General features: G+C 37.5%; 1 protein-coding gene across 32 annotated transcripts in view; it reads left to right on the forward strand.

The window, feature by feature from the left end:
- The window catches only part of TRDN (triadin), a 405761-nt gene that overhangs the window by 129209 nt on the left and 251749 nt on the right, over positions 1-24803 (forward strand). For 31 of the 32 annotated variants that reach the window (XM_052645523.1, XM_052645524.1, XM_052645525.1 and 28 more), the window contains exons 8-9: positions 2807-2986; positions 9014-9073. In XM_052645523.1, the coding sequence (XP_052501483.1) occupies positions 2807-2986; positions 9014-9073 (240 nt within the window). The remainder of the gene's footprint in view (positions 1-2806; positions 2987-9013; positions 9074-24803) is intronic. The other variant, XM_052645538.1, reaches the window with a different exon arrangement.

The following is a 24803-nucleotide window of genomic DNA, read 5'->3' on the forward strand; positions in this document are numbered from 1 at the left end:
TGTTCATTTATAACATTTATTCTTCATTTTCTCTGGAAGAAGTACTGTGCTAGACCTTATGTTGCTACAAAATGAATAGTATATATATAATTCCTATTCTCAAATTTCTCTCAGTCTGGTAAGGAAGACACATATGTGAAAGCCATCTGTAATATAAGATAAATAGTAGGATATAGCATGTGTGTTTAAATAGAAGTTGAGACAAATCTAAGCTCAGGTAAATAAATGATTAATTCCAAAGGCAGAGTCATTTGTTGCATATGAATTGAGCACAAAGGGATTCATATATGTGTAAGATATGGAACATACAGATGATGTAGCCTGGCAATATTTGACATGTAGAGAACACATGAGAATTTTTAAAAAAGAAAGTAGTCTGTTGGAGAAAGGAATTTTTGGAAAAATGCTATGAGAGGAGAGATAATAAAGCTAGATATCAAAGGGTTTTTTGGTTTTATTTTTTGAAGCTAGTTATCAAAGGGCTTTTTGGTTTTGTTTTGTTTCCTTTTTTTTTTTTTTTAATTGTGTGTCACAGGCTTTTACTTGACATTCCTCAGATAGGAATCTGCTGATCTTCAGAGCTCTGGCAACTGGCTTTGAACCTAGGCCATGATAGGCTCTCTTGAAGTGTTTGTTAGATCATATGTGAATTCTATGACTTAGAGGTGTTGTTGGCCCTCTCAAAGGAACTTCTTCTCCAGGCAGAAACTAATAAATATTTTTGTGTGGGGTCCTGAAACAATGTTTACTGAATGTCATCTGGACAGAGGTGTTGGTTTCAGTCATAACATTGTATGTGTCTGCTGTAGGAAGCAGCAGAAAGCAGTAAAGGAGACTTTGAGGTTTAAAGGGAATAGAAGAAATCCCCAATTGGTTGTAGTCACAAAAGCCACAGAGATGTTGGAAGTTTGTGGAGTAATTGGGTGACTCTTTTATGAGAGTTTTATGGTCAGTAGCTTTGGGAAACAGTGGATAGCATAATCTACCTGCTTGGAGACTCTTTAATACACATTAGCTTTGAGAAATTCCATAGAAAAGAAAGCAGTTTAGCTTAATGTTTCCCAATTTATTTGACCATAGAAATATCCCTCTCCCACTAACACAACATCAATATCTCCCTGCAAAGTTCTGAGGAAACTTTGGGAGGTGGTAGCCCATTCAATTAAATGTAGAACCACAGATTATTTTGGTTTCATGAGCATTATCATGTTTATTCTTCTCCTTGCAGGACTTCATAATATTATCTTGTCTTAGTCTCAAATTATTGCTTACTGTACAGAGTCAAAGGAGAAGGCAATGGCACCCCACTCCAGTACTCTTGCCTGGAAAATCCCATGGATGGAGGAGCCTGGTAGGCTGCAATCCACAGGGTCGCTAAGAGTCGGGCACGACTGAGCATCTTCACTTCACTTTTCACTTTCATGCATTGGAGAAGGAAATGGCAACCCACTCCAGTGTTCTTGCCTGGAGAATCCCAGGGACAGAGGAGCCTAGTGGGCTGCCATCTATGGGGTCGAACAGAGTCGGACACGACTGAAGTGACTTAGCAGTACAAAGTCAAGAAACTTGATTATAATATTTTCATCAAATTCTTCAACATGAATGACAATAAAGTCTACCTATTACCTAGGCAAATGACAGAGTCCAGCACTAGAGTAGACTTACTATGAAGTCAAGGATTATGTGTGATCCCACAGAGTAAATGTCCTATATGCAGCATCTATTATAAACACTTTACACAAATGTACTATTCTATTGTTGCTTTAAAAAAAAAAAAATTGAAACATTCACAGACTCATTTGTTCACATTCCCAGTCCTCTTCCTCCAAATACATGTACTAATATAAAATTAAGAATATGAATATATAGAATATAAATCAAAATTCATATATATTCTAATTATATAGCCCTTTCTGTTTACTAGGAGAACCTGCCTGCTAATGCAGGAGACGTAAGACATGTAGGTTTGATCACAAGGTTGGGATGATCCCTGGAGGAGGAAATGGCAACTCACTCCAGTATTCTTGCCTAGAGAATCCCATGGGCAGAGGAGCCTGGTGGGCGACAGTCCATAGCGTCGCACAGAGTTGGACACAACTGAAACGACTTAGCACACACACAAAGGCTTTAAAAGACAATTGAATTATTATTTTTGACACAGGATAAGCAGGAGCTGACATCTTAATTTCTACTCTCTTTCCATTACTTTAAAGTCAAACCATTAAAGACTGAATGTCTCTTGAGTTAAGTTTTAATGGATTTTATTCTTTTGTTTCTAATATTCATTACCAATACAAATCATTTTACATTTGCATTCACAATAGTCATCTTTAAAAACTATTGTGTTGAAAATTTAGTTTCTTGAATGACTTTGAAGATATTTCATTTGTAGAACAAAATGATCATATCCATTTAAAAGGTCTCTTTCATTGGGCTTTTTGGTACAGACATGGGTTTTCACTGAGCATGTGAAAACTGCCCCGCAGAATCCAAATGCCTCCTTTTTGATATTCTCAGTTCCTGACTACCTAAAAAATAATGTCTTTGTGTACAAATTAAGAAAATGTCCAACTTTTAAGTTTACATTTTTTTAGTACTCTAACATGCCACTTCATAAGCTGTATAAAAGTCAAATAATAATCACAATTTATGTCAGTGACACAGTTTTTTGATTTGTTTTTCTTTTCTCTTTCTTTTAAAATTGTTCTTAATAACTAATGAAAGATAAAATGCTGTATTGGTTTAAAAATATGTATATAAATATTTTTTTATTTATATAATTAAACTTTTATTTAATTCCATACAGAAGAGAAGAAAGCTAAGACTAGAGAAAAGATTGAAGAAAAGATTAAGAAGGAAGTGAAAGGTGTGAAACAGGAGAAGGTGAAGCAAACAGCTGCTAAAGTAAAAGAAGTACAGAAAACATCACCCAAACCTAAAAAGGACGAGAAAGATGCTGCAGCCGTGTCCAAACATGAACAGAAAGGTAAACATTCAGAGGAGGCGGCCAGAGGTTCTAAGAGAATGTTGGGCAAGAAACAGATGCAGTGAAATTAAAACCTGAAAAAGATGAAGATCAGACTTCAGAAAGGAGTAAAAGATGTGTATAAGTGAATATACCTGAAAGGAAATACAATAATTTGGGAATTAAAATTTATTTATAGAAATGCTAAACTGTGTTCATATATCTAAAGATGCATGTTGAAGCATTTTTAAAAGAGGATTTGAGTTAGTATCCTGAATTATTTAAAGGACACATACTCTTTGTCCTTTGTGTACTCTTTGAAGAACAACCATCCAGGAAAATGACAGCAATTTTATTAAAAGGTATATCTTCAAATCATATAGAATAAGTATCAGAAAAAGTATCCATACATTCCTATAGCTCTGCAAGAGCACATAATTCAGAAGATACATTGAATTATTAAATCCATTTTGTACAATGACTAAATTTATGACCTTAGAAAACTTTGTATCTCACATATAGTGCTGCTTTTCAGTAAGGCTGATGTCAAACTTCATCCATACTTCACAGAAATAGAGCAATTAAATGAAGGTAGAATGTAAACTTGACATTCTTTAAAGAAAGGTGTTTGTAAACATAAAAGGGTAGAGTTTTAAGAGGTTGGCTGAGGACCTTATTGTCAAACATCTCCAGCCTTTGATGAATCTTTCCTTGCTTAAATCCACTCCTGATTGCAAGTTGGTACACAGTCTTGAGCTTCCCCACCCAGATGGTGGGATCTTCTCTGTGCAGACTATTCCTATCAATGTTTTTTAAACATTAAAATGTTTTCCTTATTCTGATAGTTTTAATAATTTTAGTTGAGGGCTAAAGTTAAGGACTTGTTTCTATAAGATTTGCATTTAAAAAGTTAAAAATGTCATTACTGAGTAAGCTATTTGGACAATGAAACTGAAAATAAGTTTTCCTACTATAAGGTACAAGATATGGAATTTGAGAACCATACATAAAGGTGAAATTATATGGTATTTGTCTTTGTAATCCACTCTCATATTTTATCTTTGAATCACTTTTTTCCCTGAATGCAGAAGTAATATTTGGAAATGTTTGTTTATATGAAGGAAAAGTTATATTTTTTAAAAATATATTTTGAAAAGGAAAAAAAGGATAAGTTTTAATTTGTGGTTTTTTTTTTTAGTAAATAACCAATTTTTGTATTTAAGTAATTTTATTTCAAAGTAATATTTAAAGAGGCTTCCCTGATAGCTCAGTTGATAAAGAATCTGCCTGCAATGCAGGAGAGTCCAGTTCAATTCCTGGGTCAGGAAGATTCGCTGGAGAAGGGATAGGCGAGGCTACCCACTCCAGTATTCTTGGGCTTCCCTTGTGGCTCAGCTGGTAAAGGACCCACCTACAATGCAGGAGACATGAGTGAAATTAAATCTTTGAAGCCCAAAGCCTTTCTTCAGTTTTAAAGATGATTATATTGCCTTGAATCAATTTAAGAATTAATTATCATTTCTAGCAAACCTGTATGTGTTTTATGCAATATTTTGGGTAGAGAAATATAGTAAATAAAGAAAAAATATTTTGAATGGACTATTTTATTGTGATAGACAGGAAAATTAATCTTCTGATTCACTAATATACTTATTTAAAATTATCATAAAGATCCTAAAATATTTTGCATTGTAGATTGTCTTTTCAAAAAGAAAATAATCACAAAAACAAAAGAATCACATGAAACCAGATTAAATGTACCAAGCATATTTTTATTTTTTGCCCATAAATACAGCATGTAAAAATTCATTCCATTTATATATGGGAGTTCCAAAATACTCATCTAGCAACTAAGAATATCAATATACTTTTCAATGTTCATTTTTAGTATCTTACTTATTTAGGGTACATTTTCTATTGATGGGGATTCATCACTAAAATATTTCCAAATGACATCTATTTTCTGGGTCACATATATTATATTTTATTCCTATCAGTAACCAGAATTACTAAAGATAGCATTATATTACCTTTCCATTTTCAATCTATGAATTTCATTTTCACATAAAAGAACTATTTATCTATTAAAAGGATGTTCAACTATCACTTAAGACTTAGAAATAAAAGCACAAATGTGATTTTATCAGCTAAACAAATGCCTTTGCTAAATTCAGGCTCGCTATTGAGAAGAGCTGCCATCTCAATTAGATAAATGTATTATTAGGTAAATAATGGAAACTTTACCTGTAAAAGCTTATCAGATATATAAATATATCATTTAAGAAATTAAGTTATGATTTAAGAGCATTTGTTTTTAAAATAATTGCATTATAGTTTTAACTCAACCATGATAAAGACATAGTGCTTTCTAAATTATCTACTTGTGAAGTGGCTTTGATTTTGAGACTTGTATTGATTTTGATTTAGTAAAATAGTTATTTCTCATTTAGGCAAAGGATTATTTATTTGCTTAGCTTGAGTTAGACCTAATGAATTTGATTTATTCTTGAATATAGATCTCTAATAGTGCTTTTTAAATAAATAGGTTCTATAGGTCTTTTATTCACCGGACACATATTTTTATGTGTAGCAAATTATTTAATTATATAGTATACATGCATATATATTCATACATGGTTATTTTTAACACTGTATATATAAACACTATATTTTTCTAAAGCATCAGGAATAAGATTTATATATATATATATATGTACATGCCTATTCTAAACCTAAAACACACTCTTATGCACTACATAATCTGTTTTTTATGGACCAATCTGTTTTAAAAAGTAGGATAAGAAGGGTCAGTGTGATCAAGCATTGCTCTCTGATTTTCTCATAGACTATGGCAAATTTGTGGGGAAGGAAAAATCAAACCTCCCCACTGCTATGCTCTCTCTTTCTTTTCTTCCTTCTTCTTACTTTTTTAAACAACTATTCATGGCTGGCAGAGAAATTGTAGCTAATGTGAATCTGCCGTGGAGCGCCAGACCACATATGCCCCACTCTCATTAGAGGTTTTCTAAAATTTCTTTTCTGTTAACATTCTGCACCCTGAATGCATTTTCTCTCAGCTGCTACTCCACAGGGAACAACCAACGAGGCAGCAGCTGAATGACATCTATCACTGCTCCCTGAGGATCAGGAAGGGGAGAGATGGACAGCATGTGGTATTCCTAGAAAGATGTTCATTTGGAGAAAATAAAACCAAGAAGTGTGAGGAGATATAGAATTACCTTATGTGAATTACTGTCACATAACAATGAAAGAATGGTAGAACAGTTCAGATTTTCTTTGGGAAAAAAATGACCTGTTTTAACATTTGAGTTGGATTTAAAGAAGCATTTCTATAAAATGAAGTTTCCAAATGCAGGATGGCCTGGTTTTGCTTTATCCTTAGGTGAAGCAAACACACTGGGGACTGCCCAATATATACCTGTCTAGAATTCTTACACGCTGTTAAGGTCAACACACAGGACAGGTGGAAAGGAGCATCTTAATTTAAAATATTTAAAATGTCTTAACTTTGGGAATTCCCTGGTGGTCCAGTGACTAGGACTTCATGCTTCCATTGCAGGGGGCACAGGTTCTTTTCCTAGTGGGGGCACTAAAACCCTGCATGCCACAAAGTGTGGTCAAAAAAAATTCTTAACTTTAAATATTGTAAAAATACTTTCATCTTCTTATTGATATGCTGGTGCCATTAAAATGCAACATCACAGCATCAGTTAAATATAATAGAAACCCCCTATGTGATATAACCAAAATAATTTTCTAGATTAAAAAAAGTGACCTTCTTGAGTTCATAAGGGATTTTCTTTTTCAAATTGGAAGCATGCAGGACTACTGGTACATTAATTAAATAAATGACTTTTGGATCCAGAAAATAGTGGCATAAGAAATACAAACATTTTACTTAGGTAATAATATGACATATAGCTTCATTACACTGTCAGCATTCAGTTAAAGAAGACTCTCTGAAGCATGAAGATTTTAGTTAATTCAGTAAACTAGTCCACCTGATATGTATACAAAACAACCTATCATAGCTTGGGGCCGAGCACCATATTTCATTTGGGGGGTGTCCAAACCCTTCAAATTGCAAGAAGTCCCTGCATTCTAAACTTCCAAGATACATACTTTCTCCATTGTTGTTGCTGAGGGCTTTAGATTTGGGCTTTAGACACTAGAAATGATTGTCAAAAAAGAAGTTTTGAGTGATTTTAAATTAGTTATTCCAAAAGTGTGGTCTAATCTGATTCCTGTGGGAAGTTCATTAAAAATGTGTATTCCTAGGGTCCATATCCTATTGAATTGTAGGATTTTTGGTTTGGGGGTTTTTTCCTTGGCCTGACTGTGCCAAGAAATCTGCATTTTAACAAAGTCCTCATCGTTTTGTACTTAAATTGCCCTTTGAGAACCACTTCTTGAGATGTAAAAGGACACATCTAAAATGATCAGTCACATTAACTACTGAAAGAAGAAAGCCTGCCAAGTTTAGGAAATCCTCACTTCCCAACCTCAAGCTTGCAATTTAAGGGAAATGCACTTTTCATCTTAGAGTCAAATGGCTCACTCTGCAATTTCACTAAAGAAAAGGCTTATACCCAAAACAGGGAAAATACCCTCTACCTTAATCTTCTCTGCTGTATCATAGGATTACCTGGTCCTGGGATGAGAATCCCCTGTTATTACTGTCAGTACATCCAAGAACAAATAGACTCTTGGACTGATCTGAGAGCTAGCTCCCTCCCACTACCCACCTCACTGGTGATTGTTGATTGATTTCAACAGTCAAAATCCATGCAAATTTTTGAAACTTTATGAGTTTTGGCCTACTCATTTAGGTACTAATGAAAAGAATTATATTTTTGCATCTACTGCAGTAGGTGCATTTATTTTTTTTTTCAAATACCTAGCAAAGTCTCATAATAAAATGGATTACTCTAAAAATACTGTAAAACTCTAAAAACAATGAGTTTTACAAAAATCCTTTTGTGGGGTATTTATATAGTAATGTTTCATTATTTCATAGGTCTGATATATCAATACGTAATTTAAAGCACCTAAGGGTATGTCATGTTGTATAAATTTAATAAACTCTCTTGATACTAAAGCTGCCTTTGGACTTATTGAATTAATAAGATGCCTATTTAAAAACATTAAAATGTAAATCATTTTAAACAAGATTCATTTAATAATCTGCAAGCTTTAAAGAAGATACAGTAAAGCTTAGGCAGTGATTCATCAACTGAAATTTGGATTGGAATGACTTCAGCAGAATCTAAAGTTATGTGAAAATTTAGAGTTCTGTGCAACGTCTTTAATTTAGAAGGAAACAAAAAAGAACTTCTGAAATTCTTTTTGACAAAGTCTGCCCTAAAAGCTCAAATCTGCTTTTCTTGACTTTTCCCAGGGCTGATAAACTAATCAAGATTATAAGATGATCCTCTAATAAAGATTACCCAATCAGTTACCTTAAGAATGGTGCTATTTGGTGCTGTTAAGTTTGCTCTCTTGAATTTACTCTTCTAATTGAAAAGAATCTCTATGTAGAAAAAATGACAGATTGCAACGGGGTTAACCCTCATGCTTCCTTTTCAAGAAACATTCTGCAGCTTCATTTAGACAATCAGGTGAAGGGTTGGGAGTGAGTATTTGATAAAACATTCCAAGTTTCTTGTGAAACTTCTGTTTCATTATTTGGAAGTATATATGCAAACAATGAGAAAAATTGCTTAAATAAGATGACTCATAATAAATTTGATGAAAAAGGTTTTGATTTTTAAAAACAACCACTATAATATCACTATGAACTAGTCTGTTTCAATTTTTAAGGGTATTCTTTTTGTATGGAATAAATGAAAGCATGTTTATTATTATTTCTTTGTGTTCATATATGTGCAAATTATTCCTTCACATAAAATATTGTAGTAACTAAAATAGAATTATGCTACTTTATTTTGTTAAGGCATTTCTCCCTGGGAAAAAAGAAAGGTATTGATGACATTTTTTCGTTGTTTTTATTCTTTCTACTTTTGTCAGATCAGTATGCATTCTGTCGATATATGATTGACATATTTGTCCATGGGGACTTAAAACCAGGTATTACAAATAATCCTTGTATTTGTCTGTTTTAACACTCTTTGCTTTCAAGATTGTTTGTTTTATATGTACTAAACTGTTATTTTAATTTTTTTATTGCATAATGCATGCGTAGATTTAGAGTAAACCAATACAAATCAGAAGTAATAACTGGCATTAGGGCCTTTAATTTTACTTGCTATGACTGCATGGCCTATTGCAAATGAAGTCAGTTGAAAGCAAAAAAAGTGCTAATATCTTTATGTACAAAAAATGCTAATATCTTCAATAATATCTTCAAGTGAAGGGTTGAATCATCTTAGCCTCAGTAAACTTAGAATAAAAGACCTGTGACAATGAAAGCATTCTTTTTTTTAGACGTGAACAGAATAAATCTTAAAATCCATTATATTTCAAATATTAAATCTTTTTTTCAAAACTTTTTGATTTTCTCACTTGTGAATCACCTTAGTTAACCACTCCAGAGAACTACTATTGATGGAGACAGTCAACCTTGGAGTTAATAGTCAGCAATGGGGAAGTCTTTTTACCTAAAGGAATGTATCTATCATCTCTCCTGTCTTTAAATGTTGCCCAGAGTATACAAAGGAATTCTTTGTTGTTGTTGGTTAGTCACTACGTTGTGTCTGACTCTTTTGTGACCTTGTAGACTTAAAGCTCAACATTCAGAAAACTAAGATCATGGCATCTGGTCCCATCACTTCATGGGAAATAGATGGGGAAACAGTGGAAGCAGTGTCATACTTTATTTTGGGGGGCTCCAAAATCACTGCAGATGGTGACTGCAGCCATGAAATTAAAAGACGCTTACTCCTTGGAAGGAAAGTTATGACCAACCTAGATAGCATATTGAAAAACAGAGACATTACTTTGCCAACAAAGGTCCGTCTAGTCAAGGCTATGGTTTTTCCAGTGGTCATGTATGGATGTGAGAGTTGGACTGTGAAGAAAGCTGAGTGCTGAAGAATTGATACTTTTGAACTGTGGTGTTGGAGAAGACTCTTGAGTCCCTTGGACTGCAAGGAGATCCAACCAGTCCATTATGAAGGAGATCAGTCCTGGGTGTTCTTTGGAAGGACTGATGCTGAGGCTGAAACTCCAGTACTTTGGCCACCTCATGCAAAGAGTTGAGTCATTGGAAAAGACTCTGATGCTGGGAGGGATTAGGGGCAGAAGGAGAAGGGGATGACAGAAGAAGAGATGGCTGGATGGCATCACTGACTTGATGGACGTGAGTCTGAGTGAACTCCAGGAGTTGGTGATGGACAGGGAGGCCTGGCATGCTGCAATTCATGGGGTCACAAAGAGTCGGACATGACTGAGCGACTGAACTGAACTGAGACTGTAGCCTGATTCCTCGGTCCATAGAATTTTCCAGATAAGAATATTGGAGTGGGTTGCCATTTCTTTATTCAAGGGATCTTCCCGACCCAAGGATCGAGCCCACATCTTCTACACTGCAGAAGGATTCTTCATCACTGAGCCACCAGGGAAGCCCCATAGTAAATCCTACAATGGTATTAAAGTATTAGTCGCTCAGTTCTGTCAAGACTCTTTGCTATCCCATGGACTATAGACCACCAGGCTCCTCTGTGCATGGGATTCTCCAGGCAAGAATACTGGAGTAGGTAGCTATGCTCTTCTCCAGGGGATCTTCCCAACCCAGGAATTGAACCCCCAGCTCCTGCATTGGCAGGCGGATTCTTTACCACTGAGAAGCCCCAAGGGATTCTTTACTAACATCTTAATTAAGAATTAGTAACTTAATTGCTTGTATTCTGTCTTTTCAGATTTAAAAACTGACAGTACTATGTTCATGTTTGGGGAAACATTTCTAGGAAGATGGCATTGTTAAGGAAGGAACTAATTTACATTAGAATAATTGAGGCTGATTGTTTATTGAAAATTAGAAGATCATGAGAATTTAAGCTCTCAGGAAAACAGTTAATTTTAGTACCTTATTCAAGTTAATTTCCTCCTTCACGTCCTCTTTTATTTTCTTATCTTTTTTTCACTTTCTTATTGGGTTAGAAACTGAAATAAGGAGAAAAATACTGAAAAATACAATTACTCATTTTGTAAAAATGAGTAGTGTTAACATATGTGATAGCATTATAATAAAATTGGATGGAAATATTGAGGAAGGTAGCCTAATATAGTGAAAAGAGAGCTTTGGACACAAGTAGAGATATCATTCTTGACTCCATTCCTTTTAACATTGGACCTTCAGCAAATCATTGAACTTCATTTGATCTTCAGGGATCATATATTTAAAATTGGGATTATGTAACAAACTTACAAAGTTGTTGATAGAACATGTAATAGATGCACAACAAAGTACTTGTTTCTATAATACATTTATTTCACCGCAGCCTGTCTGGCCAAGCATTCCACGTAAAGGGAAGGTATCAACATTGACAAGTCTCTGTATACACCATGAACTCAATCTTTAAGTAGCAGACTGTTGCACATTTTATTCAGCTGTGATAGTTTAAGATACTTATACTTTACTATACTTTGCTTTTTTAAGAGACTGAATCTTGAAGATATCAGTTAGCTATTTACTTACACACAAAATGAATCTACACTGTTGATGAGTGTGGGTTCTTAAATACCGTCATCTGAAGAAAATGTGTTCTTTATTCCATTTAAATTATTCGTAGGAGCTACTAATTGATTATAAAATACAATTTCTTTAAAAATCACAAGAAGCAGATAACTGTGGGATATCCAGTCAGTGAGAGATGTTAACAGTTTTGTAATCGCAATGCCATTTGTGTCTTTCTGAAAATTCATCAATGTGTTAAGATCAGAAGGAGCAGTAAAACCATCTCTTCATGAGTCAAGGAGAATTTTGTTGTTGTGGAGGAAGGAAACTTTCCTTTACCTTCCTAGGCTCTTCTAGCTGCTGTAACAATTGAATTGACATGAGAGAGCTCAAAAGGAGAAAATCAAATTTAATTTCATAAACATAGGAAGTCTGTTTATGAATACAATGAAGTATACAATGAAGTATATATTGCTATCTTGAACTAAGAAATGAAATCGGCACCCAAGGCTCTGAAGGACAGGAGAGTAATTCACAAGACAGTATAAAAAAGAGTAGATATTGGACAGTTCGATGTTTGCCCTGACATACAGATGGGGCCACCTAGATAAAATTTTGGTAATAACTTTTCTTTTTTTTTCCTGTGAAAGCCTTCCAGTTTAATTCCTTGTGGGTAGTTACAGGAGGGGAAGTAGTTTCTCTTGAGGTTGCAGGATCTCTGTTGTCCTTGCTCACAATAACCCACAAGTCCAAGTAGCACATCTTGCAGAGGTCTGTTCTGAATCCCCAGGGTTCCCTTCTTTGGAACTTCCCCAGGAGGTTTCCCTGTTCAGAATCTGAGTTGGTAGATTGCTGTATGTCTCTGAACCAGTCTCTTAGTATTGAAAATAGGTCATCTTGGTTAAAGTTGTATCCCTTTCCATGAGGCACCAATACAGGTGGGCTCCCAAAGTTAGGCCTATGGTGCAAGCAGTCAAATATTTAATAAGAGACATTTATATGGAAACAAAAGAAAAATAATGGTTAGTAACTGAAGTACACTGTAGACCCAGTTTCTGAACTCCAACTGCAGTTGAGAAAGTTTCTAGAGGTCCAACTTGAAGCATTTTAAGAGGGAGCAGGGACAGGCAGTGACAATCTGATGGATTTTACAGGTTTGCAGTTTGAACGTATCTAGTGATCTTTCTGACTGGCCCTAGCAACAGGCATGAAGATTATCTGTATATGAGCTATTATGATGATTTCTCTGAAGTTTTTTTTTTTTTTTTTTAAATTTTACTTTACAGTACTGTATTGGTTCTGCCATATACCAACATGAATCTGCCATGGGTGTACACGTGTTCCCAATCCTGAACCCCTCTCCCACTTCCCTCCCCATACCATCTCTCTGGGTCATCCCAATGCACCAGCCCCAAGCATCCTGTATCCTGCATCGAATCTAGACTGATGATTTGTTTCTTATATGATATTATACATGTTTCAATGCCATTCTCCCATATCATCCCACCCTCTCCCTCTCCCACAGAGTCCAAAAGACTGTTCTATACATCTGTGTCTCTTTTGCTGTCTCACATACAGGGTTATCATTACCATCTCTCTAAATTCCATATATATGTGTTAGTATACTGTATTGGTGTTTTTCTTTCTGGCTTGCTTCACTCTGTATAATTGGCTCCAGTCGCTGAAGTTTATATCAAGTTGTCCAACTTTAGTGTGCATGTCTTTGGAAAATCATTTTCCTTCTCAATGATTTCAAATCAAAAGTGCAAGAAAAGTTGGAAAACTTAGTTTGGAGAATTGTTGCCAAATATTGGTGAAAACTGGATCAATTCAGGAGGAGTCAAGTTTATAGATAGAAAACAAAACCTCAAAAGACAATGGACAGTAGTAGAATCTAATACCCACAAAAGTATATTAATGAAACATAATTTTTCTCTGTAAAGTCATTCTCATATCTATCAAATATAGCCAAATTAAGACTAATCTCTTTGCAAAATAAGTTGTTTCAATAAACTTGGCCCAATTATGTATATAAGTACAGTAAGAACAGTGACTGATCATATAGATCAATCATCTTACATTGTTTTTGTTGTTGTTTTTCTGACACATTTAGTATAATGGTATAACAAATGTATAATATAGTACTTAATGCTGATAACTCTAAAGACATGTCTGTATTAATTAAATTACAAACTTAAACTTTTATCTACTAAAAATTATAGTAGCTCCTGTGAACCTGAAAAACATTTGAGTTAGTTTCTACTGTTGAAAACATACTTAATTTGTATAGTGCTTATTTGTTTTAATTTTTATTTTTAATTAGAAAATAATTGCTTTACAGTGTTGTGCTGGTTTTTGCTATACTTGCTTTTAATCCAGTTTAATTGAACTCTTTTATAATTAATTTTAGTAGTACCACTCAGAAGTAGAAAAATACCATGTCTATAATGTACGTATGTATAGATAGACATAAAAAAGAGACCTTATGATTTTCATTAAAAAAATTTTTTGAACAATAATTTGGGGCAAGGGTGCTTATATAGCAATTCGTATTTTAAAAGCCCATTCTATTTTGTAAACAACTGAGTATTAAGATTTGGAGATGGTCTGGATACAAGTTCCTATGGAGATTACAAGACTTTTGCAGGGGAGGTTAGGAGATCTATGAAAAGAAATGGGTGGAATGTGAACTTCCTCTAGAACTGAATTTCCAATTTTGCAAAGATTTGTAAGATCAAAGGCTGATCAACCGTCGAATGACATCATCCTCAATTTGCTTCTTTATGTCAGGGAGACTTCTAACTCTGTTTTAAATAAAAATATTTATATGTTCTGCTCAGGCAGTTTTGTTGGCATGTCAAATTAATATTGCTTGAAGGGCAGATTTATGTGCTTTCTGTTTTACAAAACTAGTTAAAGGAAACATTCTCCAGTGAGTTACAATGTCCATCCCCAAAATACAGTCAGGAAAAAGAGATACAATAATGGTTTATAAAGCCTGTTCAGATTTATCAGTTCTCTTATACATTTTTATCTTAATTCCATTAACTCTTATGTTACTAATTATAGCCTCCATTAGGATTTCATGAATAAATTTTAGTTTTACAGTATTGCGTAGGGGAAGTTGTCCCAGCCAGACATAATATCTATTCCCATAAAACATTCAGGTAATGTTGCCACTACTTCTTTACATAAAGCTTGTTTAAACATTCATATTTTAAAAATCTTATCAACTCTTACATTTCTATATTCTTTCAATCTAATTATAGCCTGAGTCAGAGGCTCTACCAGTGGATATTGGTATCAGTTCATGGCGTTCCCATATCAAGGGAAACTTCTATTTTCCTGCAAACTTCTATTTTCTATCCCCAGACCATTTGAGTCATTTTTCTGTAGAAGGCATTGGGCCCGCAGTGAGGGGTTAAGCCAAGGAATCCTGGTTCCTATGTCAATCTTTAATTTGATTAACTGGCTGGTTGCCTCTAGTGATTGTTGATCAGATTTCTCACAGTAATCTCTGCTTTTCAGCTTTTTAAATTTCTCCAAACTGGGGTAAACAGATAAACCTGTCTGGATTTCTTTAACGTTGCTGGATGAAAGGGGGGACCTTCAAGCTCACCCAGCCTTTGGTAGCTATATGAAAATCTTTGTGGTAAACATATCAATGTTTGTTTTATTCATCCTGATGCTGGATGGCTTTATTAAAGGTTCAGGATATTGTTTTACCTGTCCAAAAAGAATTTTGGACAAGGAATGCAAAGGAAAACACAGAGAGAGAGAGGCATAAAGAGAAACAAGAAAACTGTTTATTAAGAAGCTAAAGTATGCACTCAGAAAAGGATGTGGGTGTGCTTGCAAGTGAGGAGTGCCCCTCAGGTTTTCTGGTTACCCTTTTTATTTCATCTTAACCTTTGAACAGTCATGAGTTTTTTCTCTTAGGTGCAGAATATTCATTGACGGGGCTTCCCTGGTGGCTCAGATGGTAAGGAATCCGCCTGCAATGTGGGAGACCTAGGTTCAATCCCCAAGTTGGGAAGATCCCCTGGAGGAGGGCATGGCAACCCACTCCAATATTCTTGTCTGGAGAATCCCCATGGATAGAGGAGCCTGGCAGGCTACAGTCCATGGAGTCACAAAGCATCGGACACAACTGAGCGATTAAGCACAGCACACATTCATTGATGAGAAAGTGAAAGCCGGGTGATTATCTTATTTACTTATATCAGCTTTGGTTCTCGTGCACTGGACTCCTGAAGCCACCACACACGCATGCTGGGAGCTATTTTCCCTTAAGTTTTCCCTTACCAGTTAGGTACTACACCTGGAATGTTGTATAGTGGTCATATGAAGCCTGGACATTTTTATTGAGCATGCTTGGTCATGCTCTGTGGGTTTTATGATTAGGGTTCCTTATTTAGATATCACAAAGTTTAATCAAAGTCTAATTTATGTTTTGTTGCTGATGCCATTCCTCAGTGGCTTTGCCTTTTTGCCTAATGACTACACATGAATGTTACTGGAAAGTTCGTTCTTGTTTGATTGCAGAAAGAATTCAGCAATGAGACAGGGAGGTCAAGAAAGCAAAGTGAGGATTTATCTAAGGGATATTATACTCTTAAAGAGAGAAGAGACAGTATAGGTTGAGCAGCTGTGCTGTTCGTGAGATGTGTGGTTTCCTGCCCTTTGGCCCATATACTCCATTCTCTGTTTGTATCTAGCTTCCTGCCTGCTCTAACATTCCACCTTCAAGGACTGTGGACCCTTAAAATCTTTTAATGAGCAAAGGGTCAATAGTCCATCTCCTGCACCTGCTTGAAGCTGAGCGTGGGCATTGTCTCTACCTTTGGGTGCAGATCTCCTTGGTATCTGTCAGGGATAGGGCTATTGGTGATGTTTACAGTCCTGGAGGTGGAAAGTGGGGAACAGCAGGAGGCAGCAACCTTGTGCAGTGTATGTGGATAGTTCTCAGCTTCAGGCAGGATAGGTTGAAATTCCTGCCTCATCATTTGAAATTGGAATTTTCTGAAGCCATGGGGTTTCTGAAGCACCTCAGGTTTCAATACAGCAGCTGTTAATAGGGAGAAATGGGACTATATTTGAGTATAGTTATTAGTTATATTAAACATTTTATTGTTCAGTCACTAAGACACATCCAACTCTTTGTGATCCCATGGACAACAGCATGCCAGACTCATCTGTCCTCTGCTATTTCTCAGTTTGCTCAAATTCATGTCCATTGAGTTGATGATATTATCTAACCATCTTATCTTCTGCCACCCATTCTCCTTTTGCCTTCAGTCTTTCCCAGCATCAGGGTCTTTTCCAGTGAGTTGACTGCATTATGTGGCCAAAGTATTGGAGATTCAGCTTCAGCATCAGTCCTTCCAATGAATATTAAGTGTTGATTTCCTTTAGGATTAACTGGTTTGATCTCTTTGCTGTCCAAGGGACTCTCAAGAGTCTTCACCAGCACCACAATTTAAAAGCATTAATTCTTTGGTTCTCAACCTTCTTTATAATTCAACTCTCATATACATACATGACTACTGGAAAAACAGTGGCTTTGACTATACAGACCTTTGTCTGCAAAGTGACATCTCTGCTTTTTAATACAGTGTAGGTTTGTCATAGCTTTCCTTCCAAGGAGCAAGCATCTTTTAATTTCATGACTGCAGTCACTGTCCTCAGTGATCTTGGAGCCCAAGAAAATAAAATCTGTCACTGCTTCTACCTTTCCCCTTCTATTTGCCATGAAGTGATGGGACCAGATGTCATGATCTTAGGTTTTCTGAAAGTTGAGTTTTAAGCCAGCTTCTTCACTCTCCTCTTTCACCTTCATCAGGAGGTTCTTTAGTTCCTCTTCATTTTCTGCTGTTAGAGTGGTATCATCCGTATATCTGAGATGCTGTTTCTCAAATATAATCTGTCATTTCTCCCAGCAATCTTGATTCCAGCTTGTGATTCATCCAGTCTGGCATTTCACATAATGTATTCTGGATATAAGTTAAATAAGCACACAGACAATATACAGCCATGTCATACTCCTTTCCCAGTTGGGACCAGTCAGTTTTTCCGTGTCCAATTCTAACTGCTGCTTCTTTACTTGCATATAGAGTTCTCAGGAGATAGGTAAACTGGTCTGGTATGTGCATCTCTTTAAGAATTTTCCACAGTTTGTTGTTATCCCCGGAGTCAAAGGTTTTAGCATAGTCAATGAAGCAGAAGTAGATGTTTTTCTGTAATTCCCTTGCTCTCTCAAAACTGAAACTCACAACAGAAGCATAATAATAGTTAGAATAGTCTAGAATATTATCTAATCTCTATTCTGGCCTTGTCTTGTTATTATGCTTCTATTGTGAGTTTCAGTTTTCTTTATTTCAGTGACTAGATTCTTCCATCAGATAGTGATATTCCCCACATATTGGATATGAGCAGTCTGGTTGGTGTCTGTCACTTACTTGTGATTAAGGAAAATTAGGGTGGTAAATGAAAACCCAGCATACATTTCTGTTAATTCCATCAGATTCCTCAAGGAGGCAGGGACTCCTGAAAGACTTAGGTCCTCTGGGGAGGTGTGGTTGTGGGCACAGATCCAACAGTCAAATGACTCAGTACCTTTAGCAATGGCATTCATAGTGTCAGATAGTGAATGTTTGTAAGCTGAGCTATGATGATGTGAATAACAAGAAGGACCCTTTGGTCCTTGGATGGATGTGGACTCTGGTAATTCCCTGAGGCCCACCTGCTACTTCCTGGAGGGGACAAAGAAGCCCTGACTGCATGGGACAGAAGGGTAAAAAGGTTTATTGGGTGGGAGAGGGGCTGAAGATAGCAAAAGAGCTGGGACTTGAGTCATCAGTCTGGAGCTTGTGCTCCTCCAGGCATGCCACTAAAGAAAGCATTTGTGAAGCCTGAATAGGTCCCAGCTGGCAAGGTTCCCTAACACAGGACTTGACTAGCTACAGGTTCTCTCTAAGGGCCATAAAAGCCTCAGTGTAATGAACTTCTGTCTGGTTTCCCTGCCTTCTGCAAAAATATCTAACTGTAGGATACTGTTATAGTTGAGGCTTCCATTCTCTGGCCAGGTCTCATGGTTCTAAGTTTATATCGGGGCAAGGCTGTGTTACAAACGAAAATGAGTGTTTTTCATTTTAAAGAGTCTAGGGAAAACTTTTCCCAGTGACCCAGAATGCACCTGAAAGGTGAGTCCTTAGGGATGGAGGAGGTGTTTCCCATAGTTCGTTCAGGGTGAGAGTGCCCCTATAACAGAGGAGCACTAGCCTTAGCCTTAGGGGTCCCATGGGGGTTCCCTAAGACAGGACTGGTTCCAGGCTTCCCTGTCCATCTAGTGAATTGACCCTAGCCAATATGGGGGTTAACCCATGGCAGTCCTGCTAGCCCCATCGTCCTGGTGCCCGTGTCCTTCCTGGAATCTGTGGTACCCAGGATGAGCAACTGTCCTGAAGGCTCCTCTACAGATTCTAAGTTCAATGACGAATCCTTCTTTTCCAGCATATGTTCCCTTGGAATGGACATCCTCACCGTTCTAGGACCTATTTAGTTAGGGAGCCATCTTTTATCTAAAAGGGTGTTGAAAGTCTTAGTTGCTCAGTCCTGTCTGACTCTTTGAGACCCGGTGGACTGTGACCCTCCAGGCTCCTCTCTCCATGGGATTTCCCAGGCAAGAATTCTGCAGTGGGTTGCCATTTCCTTCTCCAGGGGATCTTCCCACAAGTTTCTGAAAATAGGCACTGGCCATTAAGGGACGCGGTTTAAAGCTTTCTCTTTTCCCTTCCTTTTTGTGGGCAGTGCCACTGGACCCCCCCCAATCCCCCCCCCCGCCCCCCACCAGGCACTGTATCTGTACTTACAAGTGACAGAGGTCCCGAGGGCCCTGCGAGGACTCTCCCAGTCCATCGACCCTGAGGAGGCAAGCGCAGTGGGGGCATGGATTACCAGTGGGGCTTGTATCCCCTGGGCATGGCCTTCTCCGCTACCCACCCCTGCCCAAGCCACCTTACCCCAAAGGGCGGGGCGGGAGAGGGGGTGTTGGTGGCAGGGAAGTTTCAGGCAGTTAGGGAGGCGGGCGGACCACCACGAGGCGCGCTGTTGGCAGCAAATGATGACTGCCTAGCCGCAGCCCCTCCATGATGGGCCCCACCGGGCAGTGCAGAGCTCTGCACCTTCCCGATACCTAGGCCGCCTGTGGCCCGAGGCAGCTCCTGAAGGGAAGGCGGCAGGGCCTCTCTGCGGATTCTCTTACAGCATAGGTAAGGCCTCGCTTTAGATTTCCACACAGTTGAACATAAGGGCAGTTAATCAGATGATGGATAAGGCAAACCCAGAGGGCAAGGCTCCTGTGGTTCCCGTCGCCAGATGCCAGTGAGACAGGCTGGAAACTTCCTGACCTGCCAGGTACAGTACAAAGTGCAAGATCTAGCGGTGAGGCTGCAAAATGCCTGGCAGGTTTCGTTTTCGCCAATTCCCAGCTGAGTAAGGCGCAGAGGCCAGAACGGAGTGAGGTAGGGAGGCAGAGAGGATAGTCAGGCACGGGTGGAGCAATAATACCCCCTGTAAGGGCAGCCGCGGGGGAGAGGGCGGTTTTCTGGTTTTGTGTTTTGTTTTACCTGTGCCAGAAACTCCGTGGAAATTGCCTTGAGGTCGGTGGACAGACCTCTCTCTATTCACGAATGACACATCCTTGCGGGAGATTTCTCGTGGTGAGTGTCCTGTGGCCTTTATGGCTCAACACTATACCACTCCTTGCTGCAGTAGGTCTGAAAATGCCACAGACAATAAGAAAGCAGAGAAAAAAATGGCGGAAATCAGGCGGCACCTCTGGAGCTCAAGGGAGGCGGAAGCTTAACCAAGTTCTGTTCTCACCAAAGGTGTTCCCAGAGGGTAGGCTTTCTCTCACACAGAGAGAATTCAGAGATGACAGGGAAGTCAAAAAAGCAAAGTGAGGATGTTTTAGATAGAATGCTGTCAAAGGGAGAGCAGACAGTTATAAGGTGAGTAGCTGCCCTGAGCTTTGCTTAGCTGGTTATGTGGAGGGTAGAAATGAAGGGGCTGAATATTCACCGGGGAGTGAGGATTTTGTGGTCTTATTCCCAGGTTTTCATTCTAGCTCCACCTTCCTGAGGGAGGGAGGGATTTTTATCTTTATTTAGTACTTGGTCAGGAGTGTCTTGGCATCAGTGCATGATAGGAACTTATCTGAAAGGATAAATTTTGTAATGAGAGCATAATGAGCAAAAGGTTACATTGGGATGCTAGAGATTCCTGCCTTTTCCCACCTTTGTCTGCCTCCTGGTCACTTATCACCCCCAAATGTGGTTGCCTGCCATTCTGGAGGTTCCTGCTTTTCTTTGTCTGCCCACGGACCCCGGGTGGTTACTGTTAAGATGTATGACTTCTTGTCATTTGGTGCTTGGTGGCCCCCTTTCTCTATTCTTATCCAGAAACTGCCTTCTCCAAAATGAGAAGGCTGTCCTTGGGTCCAGCCCTATCTCTCCTGCCTCAGTCCCTTTTTTAATAACCATCTAAAGATTCCACCCTGCAGGGATGAGTCCCGAGACTCTTTCTTTCTGAGTTCTCTTTGTTCCATCTCTTTCAATACTTGCTTTATTTACCTTACTTCTTAATAACCCTTTAAAAAATTTCACCTTGTTGGGAAGAGTCCCTTGACTCTCCCCGCAAGCCTCTTTTCATTATCTTGTTAATTAACCTAATGTTTTTATTAGCATCTGTGAGACCCATAAGGGAAATCTGAGACTGCTTCTTTAAACTTTTTTTTTATAATTAGGGGAGTTCTTAAGGCTAGCCATTATATTGCTTTGTATCCACTTTTTAATTTGGTCTTTCCATAGGTACCAATAAAACATGTTTGAGAACTCTCTAAAAACTTTAACAATTTAGAAGTTTTTCCAATTCAGAGGATCCATAATTGGGAAATAGGATCTTAATAGTGACTCAAACCAATTAGACTTTCTATGGCTTAACCATAGGTGCAAGAGGTGTCCCCAAAGTAGAATAAAAAGAGATGCAGCCCTCGAAAGACCCAAAAAAGTTCACTCCCCAAAATAGTCTAAGAAAGTGGAGACCTTTGCTGCACAAGCAGCAAGGATGACATAGTGCCTGCACTAACAGAGCTACAAAGGTGCTATGAAAAAGCTTTTCACAAGGTCTTATGAAAAAGGCTTCTTATAGACTGGGACCCTTATGATAAACTCCCCTGACAGTGGGCATGCCTGGACAAAGAGATGCTAGTCAAAGCCACGGTTGATATCTGCACTTAGGACCAACTGGTTACAGCTGCTCTAAATCCCAGTCTGTTTGACTGACTTAGCAAGTGCAGATAGTTACATCAGCCTTCTAGATGGCAAATACCGAAAAGACTATTCTCACAGGTCATAAAGCCAAACAAATTCTCAGGACAGAATAGGACAAAAGAGACAGATAACAACAACAACAAAAAACAGCGACCATCTCTGGAGAAAAAATGGACTGATGGAACCAAGAGTACTCTGCCAGATTTTCCAGTCACTGAGTCTAATGAACTGGCTCTACAAATAATTTCTCCAGCTAATTAAATTTTTTATTAAGGAAAAAAGACCAAAAAACACTTATCACTTGTCTGGTGTCCTGGGATCCCTCAGCTGCAGCAGCCTTGGAGGGAGCAGAGTCCATGGAGGAAAGTTTATCTCACTAACTAAGCCAGCAGTTTGGGAGGAAGACAACTTTCCTCTACTCTTCTAGGTTGTAAAAATTATATTGACATGAGACAGTTTAACAGGGAAAAATCAAATTTAATTTCATATTTACAGGAATCACCCCAGGTATACACACACACACACACCTCTACAGACAGGAATTACCCCCAGCTACACAGATACATACATATATACATACATATTAATACAGGAATCACCCCCAGCTACACCCACAGGAATCACCCCCAACTACACACACGGCTCAGAGAGCTCACATACTAAAGAGGTTCACAGACAGAAAGGTAAAATGAGTATATATATTGCCACCCTGAGCTGTGGAATAGGGCAGAGGTCTGGGGCTCTCAAGTATAAGAGGATAATTCACAGGACAATACAAAAAAAAAAATCAGGTTTTAGGTACTTAGGTGATTATCCTGCCATACAGATGAGCACACTTAGATAAAAATTATCTCCTGTCATACTTTTTCTGGGAAAAATCCCCAATTTAAATACTTGTATTTCGTTAAGGGGTGGGGGGGGGGGGGCACTAATTTCTCTTGAGCCTGTAGGATCTTGATTGCCTTTAGCTCAAAATAATCCACATGCCAAAGTGGCATACCTTGAGAGATCTGTTCTGAGTCCCCATACTATTAGCCATACAGAGGAGCCCTTCTAAAGTCATAAGTAAAAAATTCTCTAAATAGCCATGAGTTCAAATCTCTAGCACTGTGTAATAATCAAACTTTTTTTAAAAAAATTCCAAAGTGCCATAGAATTAGATTTCTTAATACCATTTATTGACTTTCTAGTTGCCTTCATAATTTATTTCATCTGCCTGCATTCATGAGTTTGAAAGTTCATTGCTATAATTTATAAGAAATTAAAGCATATGTAAAGCACTATTTCTTGTCTGGAAATGGAAGAAGTTGGAGAATGGAAACATGTACGGTATGCTCATTGTTTCATATAAAAGATTATATAAATAAGCTTCATAAGTGTACAGAAGTTAAATTAATAATACTATCATTTTGGTGAGATAGTACATAAGATGAAGTGAGAAATCACTAAATATGGCTTACATTTTCAGAAATAAGGAATGAAAAACAAGATTTAATATGGTCATATTAATTTAGAGAAAATGCAAGTGATAAGACTTTGACTGACTGACAAGTACAGAATAAAACAATTCCTGCCAAGTTTATTGCTCTGCATGTATCCAGTATTTATAAAACATTTGTGCTTCCATCTGTTTCTGTTTAGAATTAGTGGAACACCTGTTATTGTTTAGTTAGAGTTCATTATTAATTATTAGTAATGAGTTTTTAAAACTAAAACTTGATTTTTCCCTGTGGGAGAAAGTGGGTTTTTGTTGTTGTTGTTGTACAATATTGTCCCACCCTCCAAAGTAGCCCAAATTACAGCTCAAATTTGAAAAACCTTGTAAATGTGCTAATGCCTTGATGGAAGTCTCACGTTTTGCTTTTTTATCCCATCAAATAAAATGCCTCTAACTAATAAAGTCTTAAATTTTTTTAGCTATCTAAAGATGAACAGAATTGCTCTTTCTCTGCAGTGAATATGCACTATCCTATAGTCAGAAACAATGCCCACCTCAATTACAGGGACCATATTAATTGGTCCTGTAATCTTAACTGTAAAGATCAGATCATTTTGTTGTTTTAGCTAAAATTCTTCTATGCTAACTCACTCTATGAAGTTAGTTGCTCAGTCACATCCGACTCTTTGCAACCCCATAGATAATACTGTCCATGGAATTCTCCAGGCAAGAATATTGGCATGGGTTGCCATTTTCTACTACAGGGGATCTTCCTGACCCAGGGATGAAACTCTGGTCTCCCACGTCGCAGGCAGGTTCTTTACCATGTGCACCACCTAGGAAGCAAAAAGTTGAAAAATTAAGAAAATTCTATTTACACCTAGAAAGTTAGTATTTGCTATTAAGGCTGAAACTAAGCAACTTCAGAAGACAAATGTCTACAATGTATAATTTTAGGATATTCTAGACATTAAAGAGCTTCTTTCTTCAAGAAATACTTTTGCTATTTCCCTGTTGTTGGATATCTGGGTTATTTCCAGTTTGGAGTTACTGATGAATAAAACTGCTATCAAATATAAATAAATACTTTTGCTGCTGCCTTTCACTGATATAACAACCCCACCATGATATCTCCTAAATGTGTAGATGTTCAGTGTAACAAGATGCATTTTGAACAGCCGCTAACCTTCTTTAGGGAGGAAGGAGGGGAAGAGGAAGAGAGAAAGAGAGAGACCCCATCCTTCCATGGGGACTGTCCCGAAGCCAATGACCTCTACTTTTCCTGTAGGGCTAGAGAGTCTAGCTGTCATTTTCTTTTTTCAATTTATTTTGTATTTTAAAATTTTTATTCAGCTATAATTAATGTAGAGTATTGTTATATTAGTTTCAGATTTACAGCATAGTGATTTGATA

This window comes from Budorcas taxicolor, chromosome 9 (assembly GCF_023091745.1).
Source record: "Budorcas taxicolor isolate Tak-1 chromosome 9, Takin1.1, whole genome shotgun sequence".
Classification (NCBI taxonomy): domain Eukaryota; kingdom Metazoa; phylum Chordata; class Mammalia; order Artiodactyla; family Bovidae; genus Budorcas; species Budorcas taxicolor.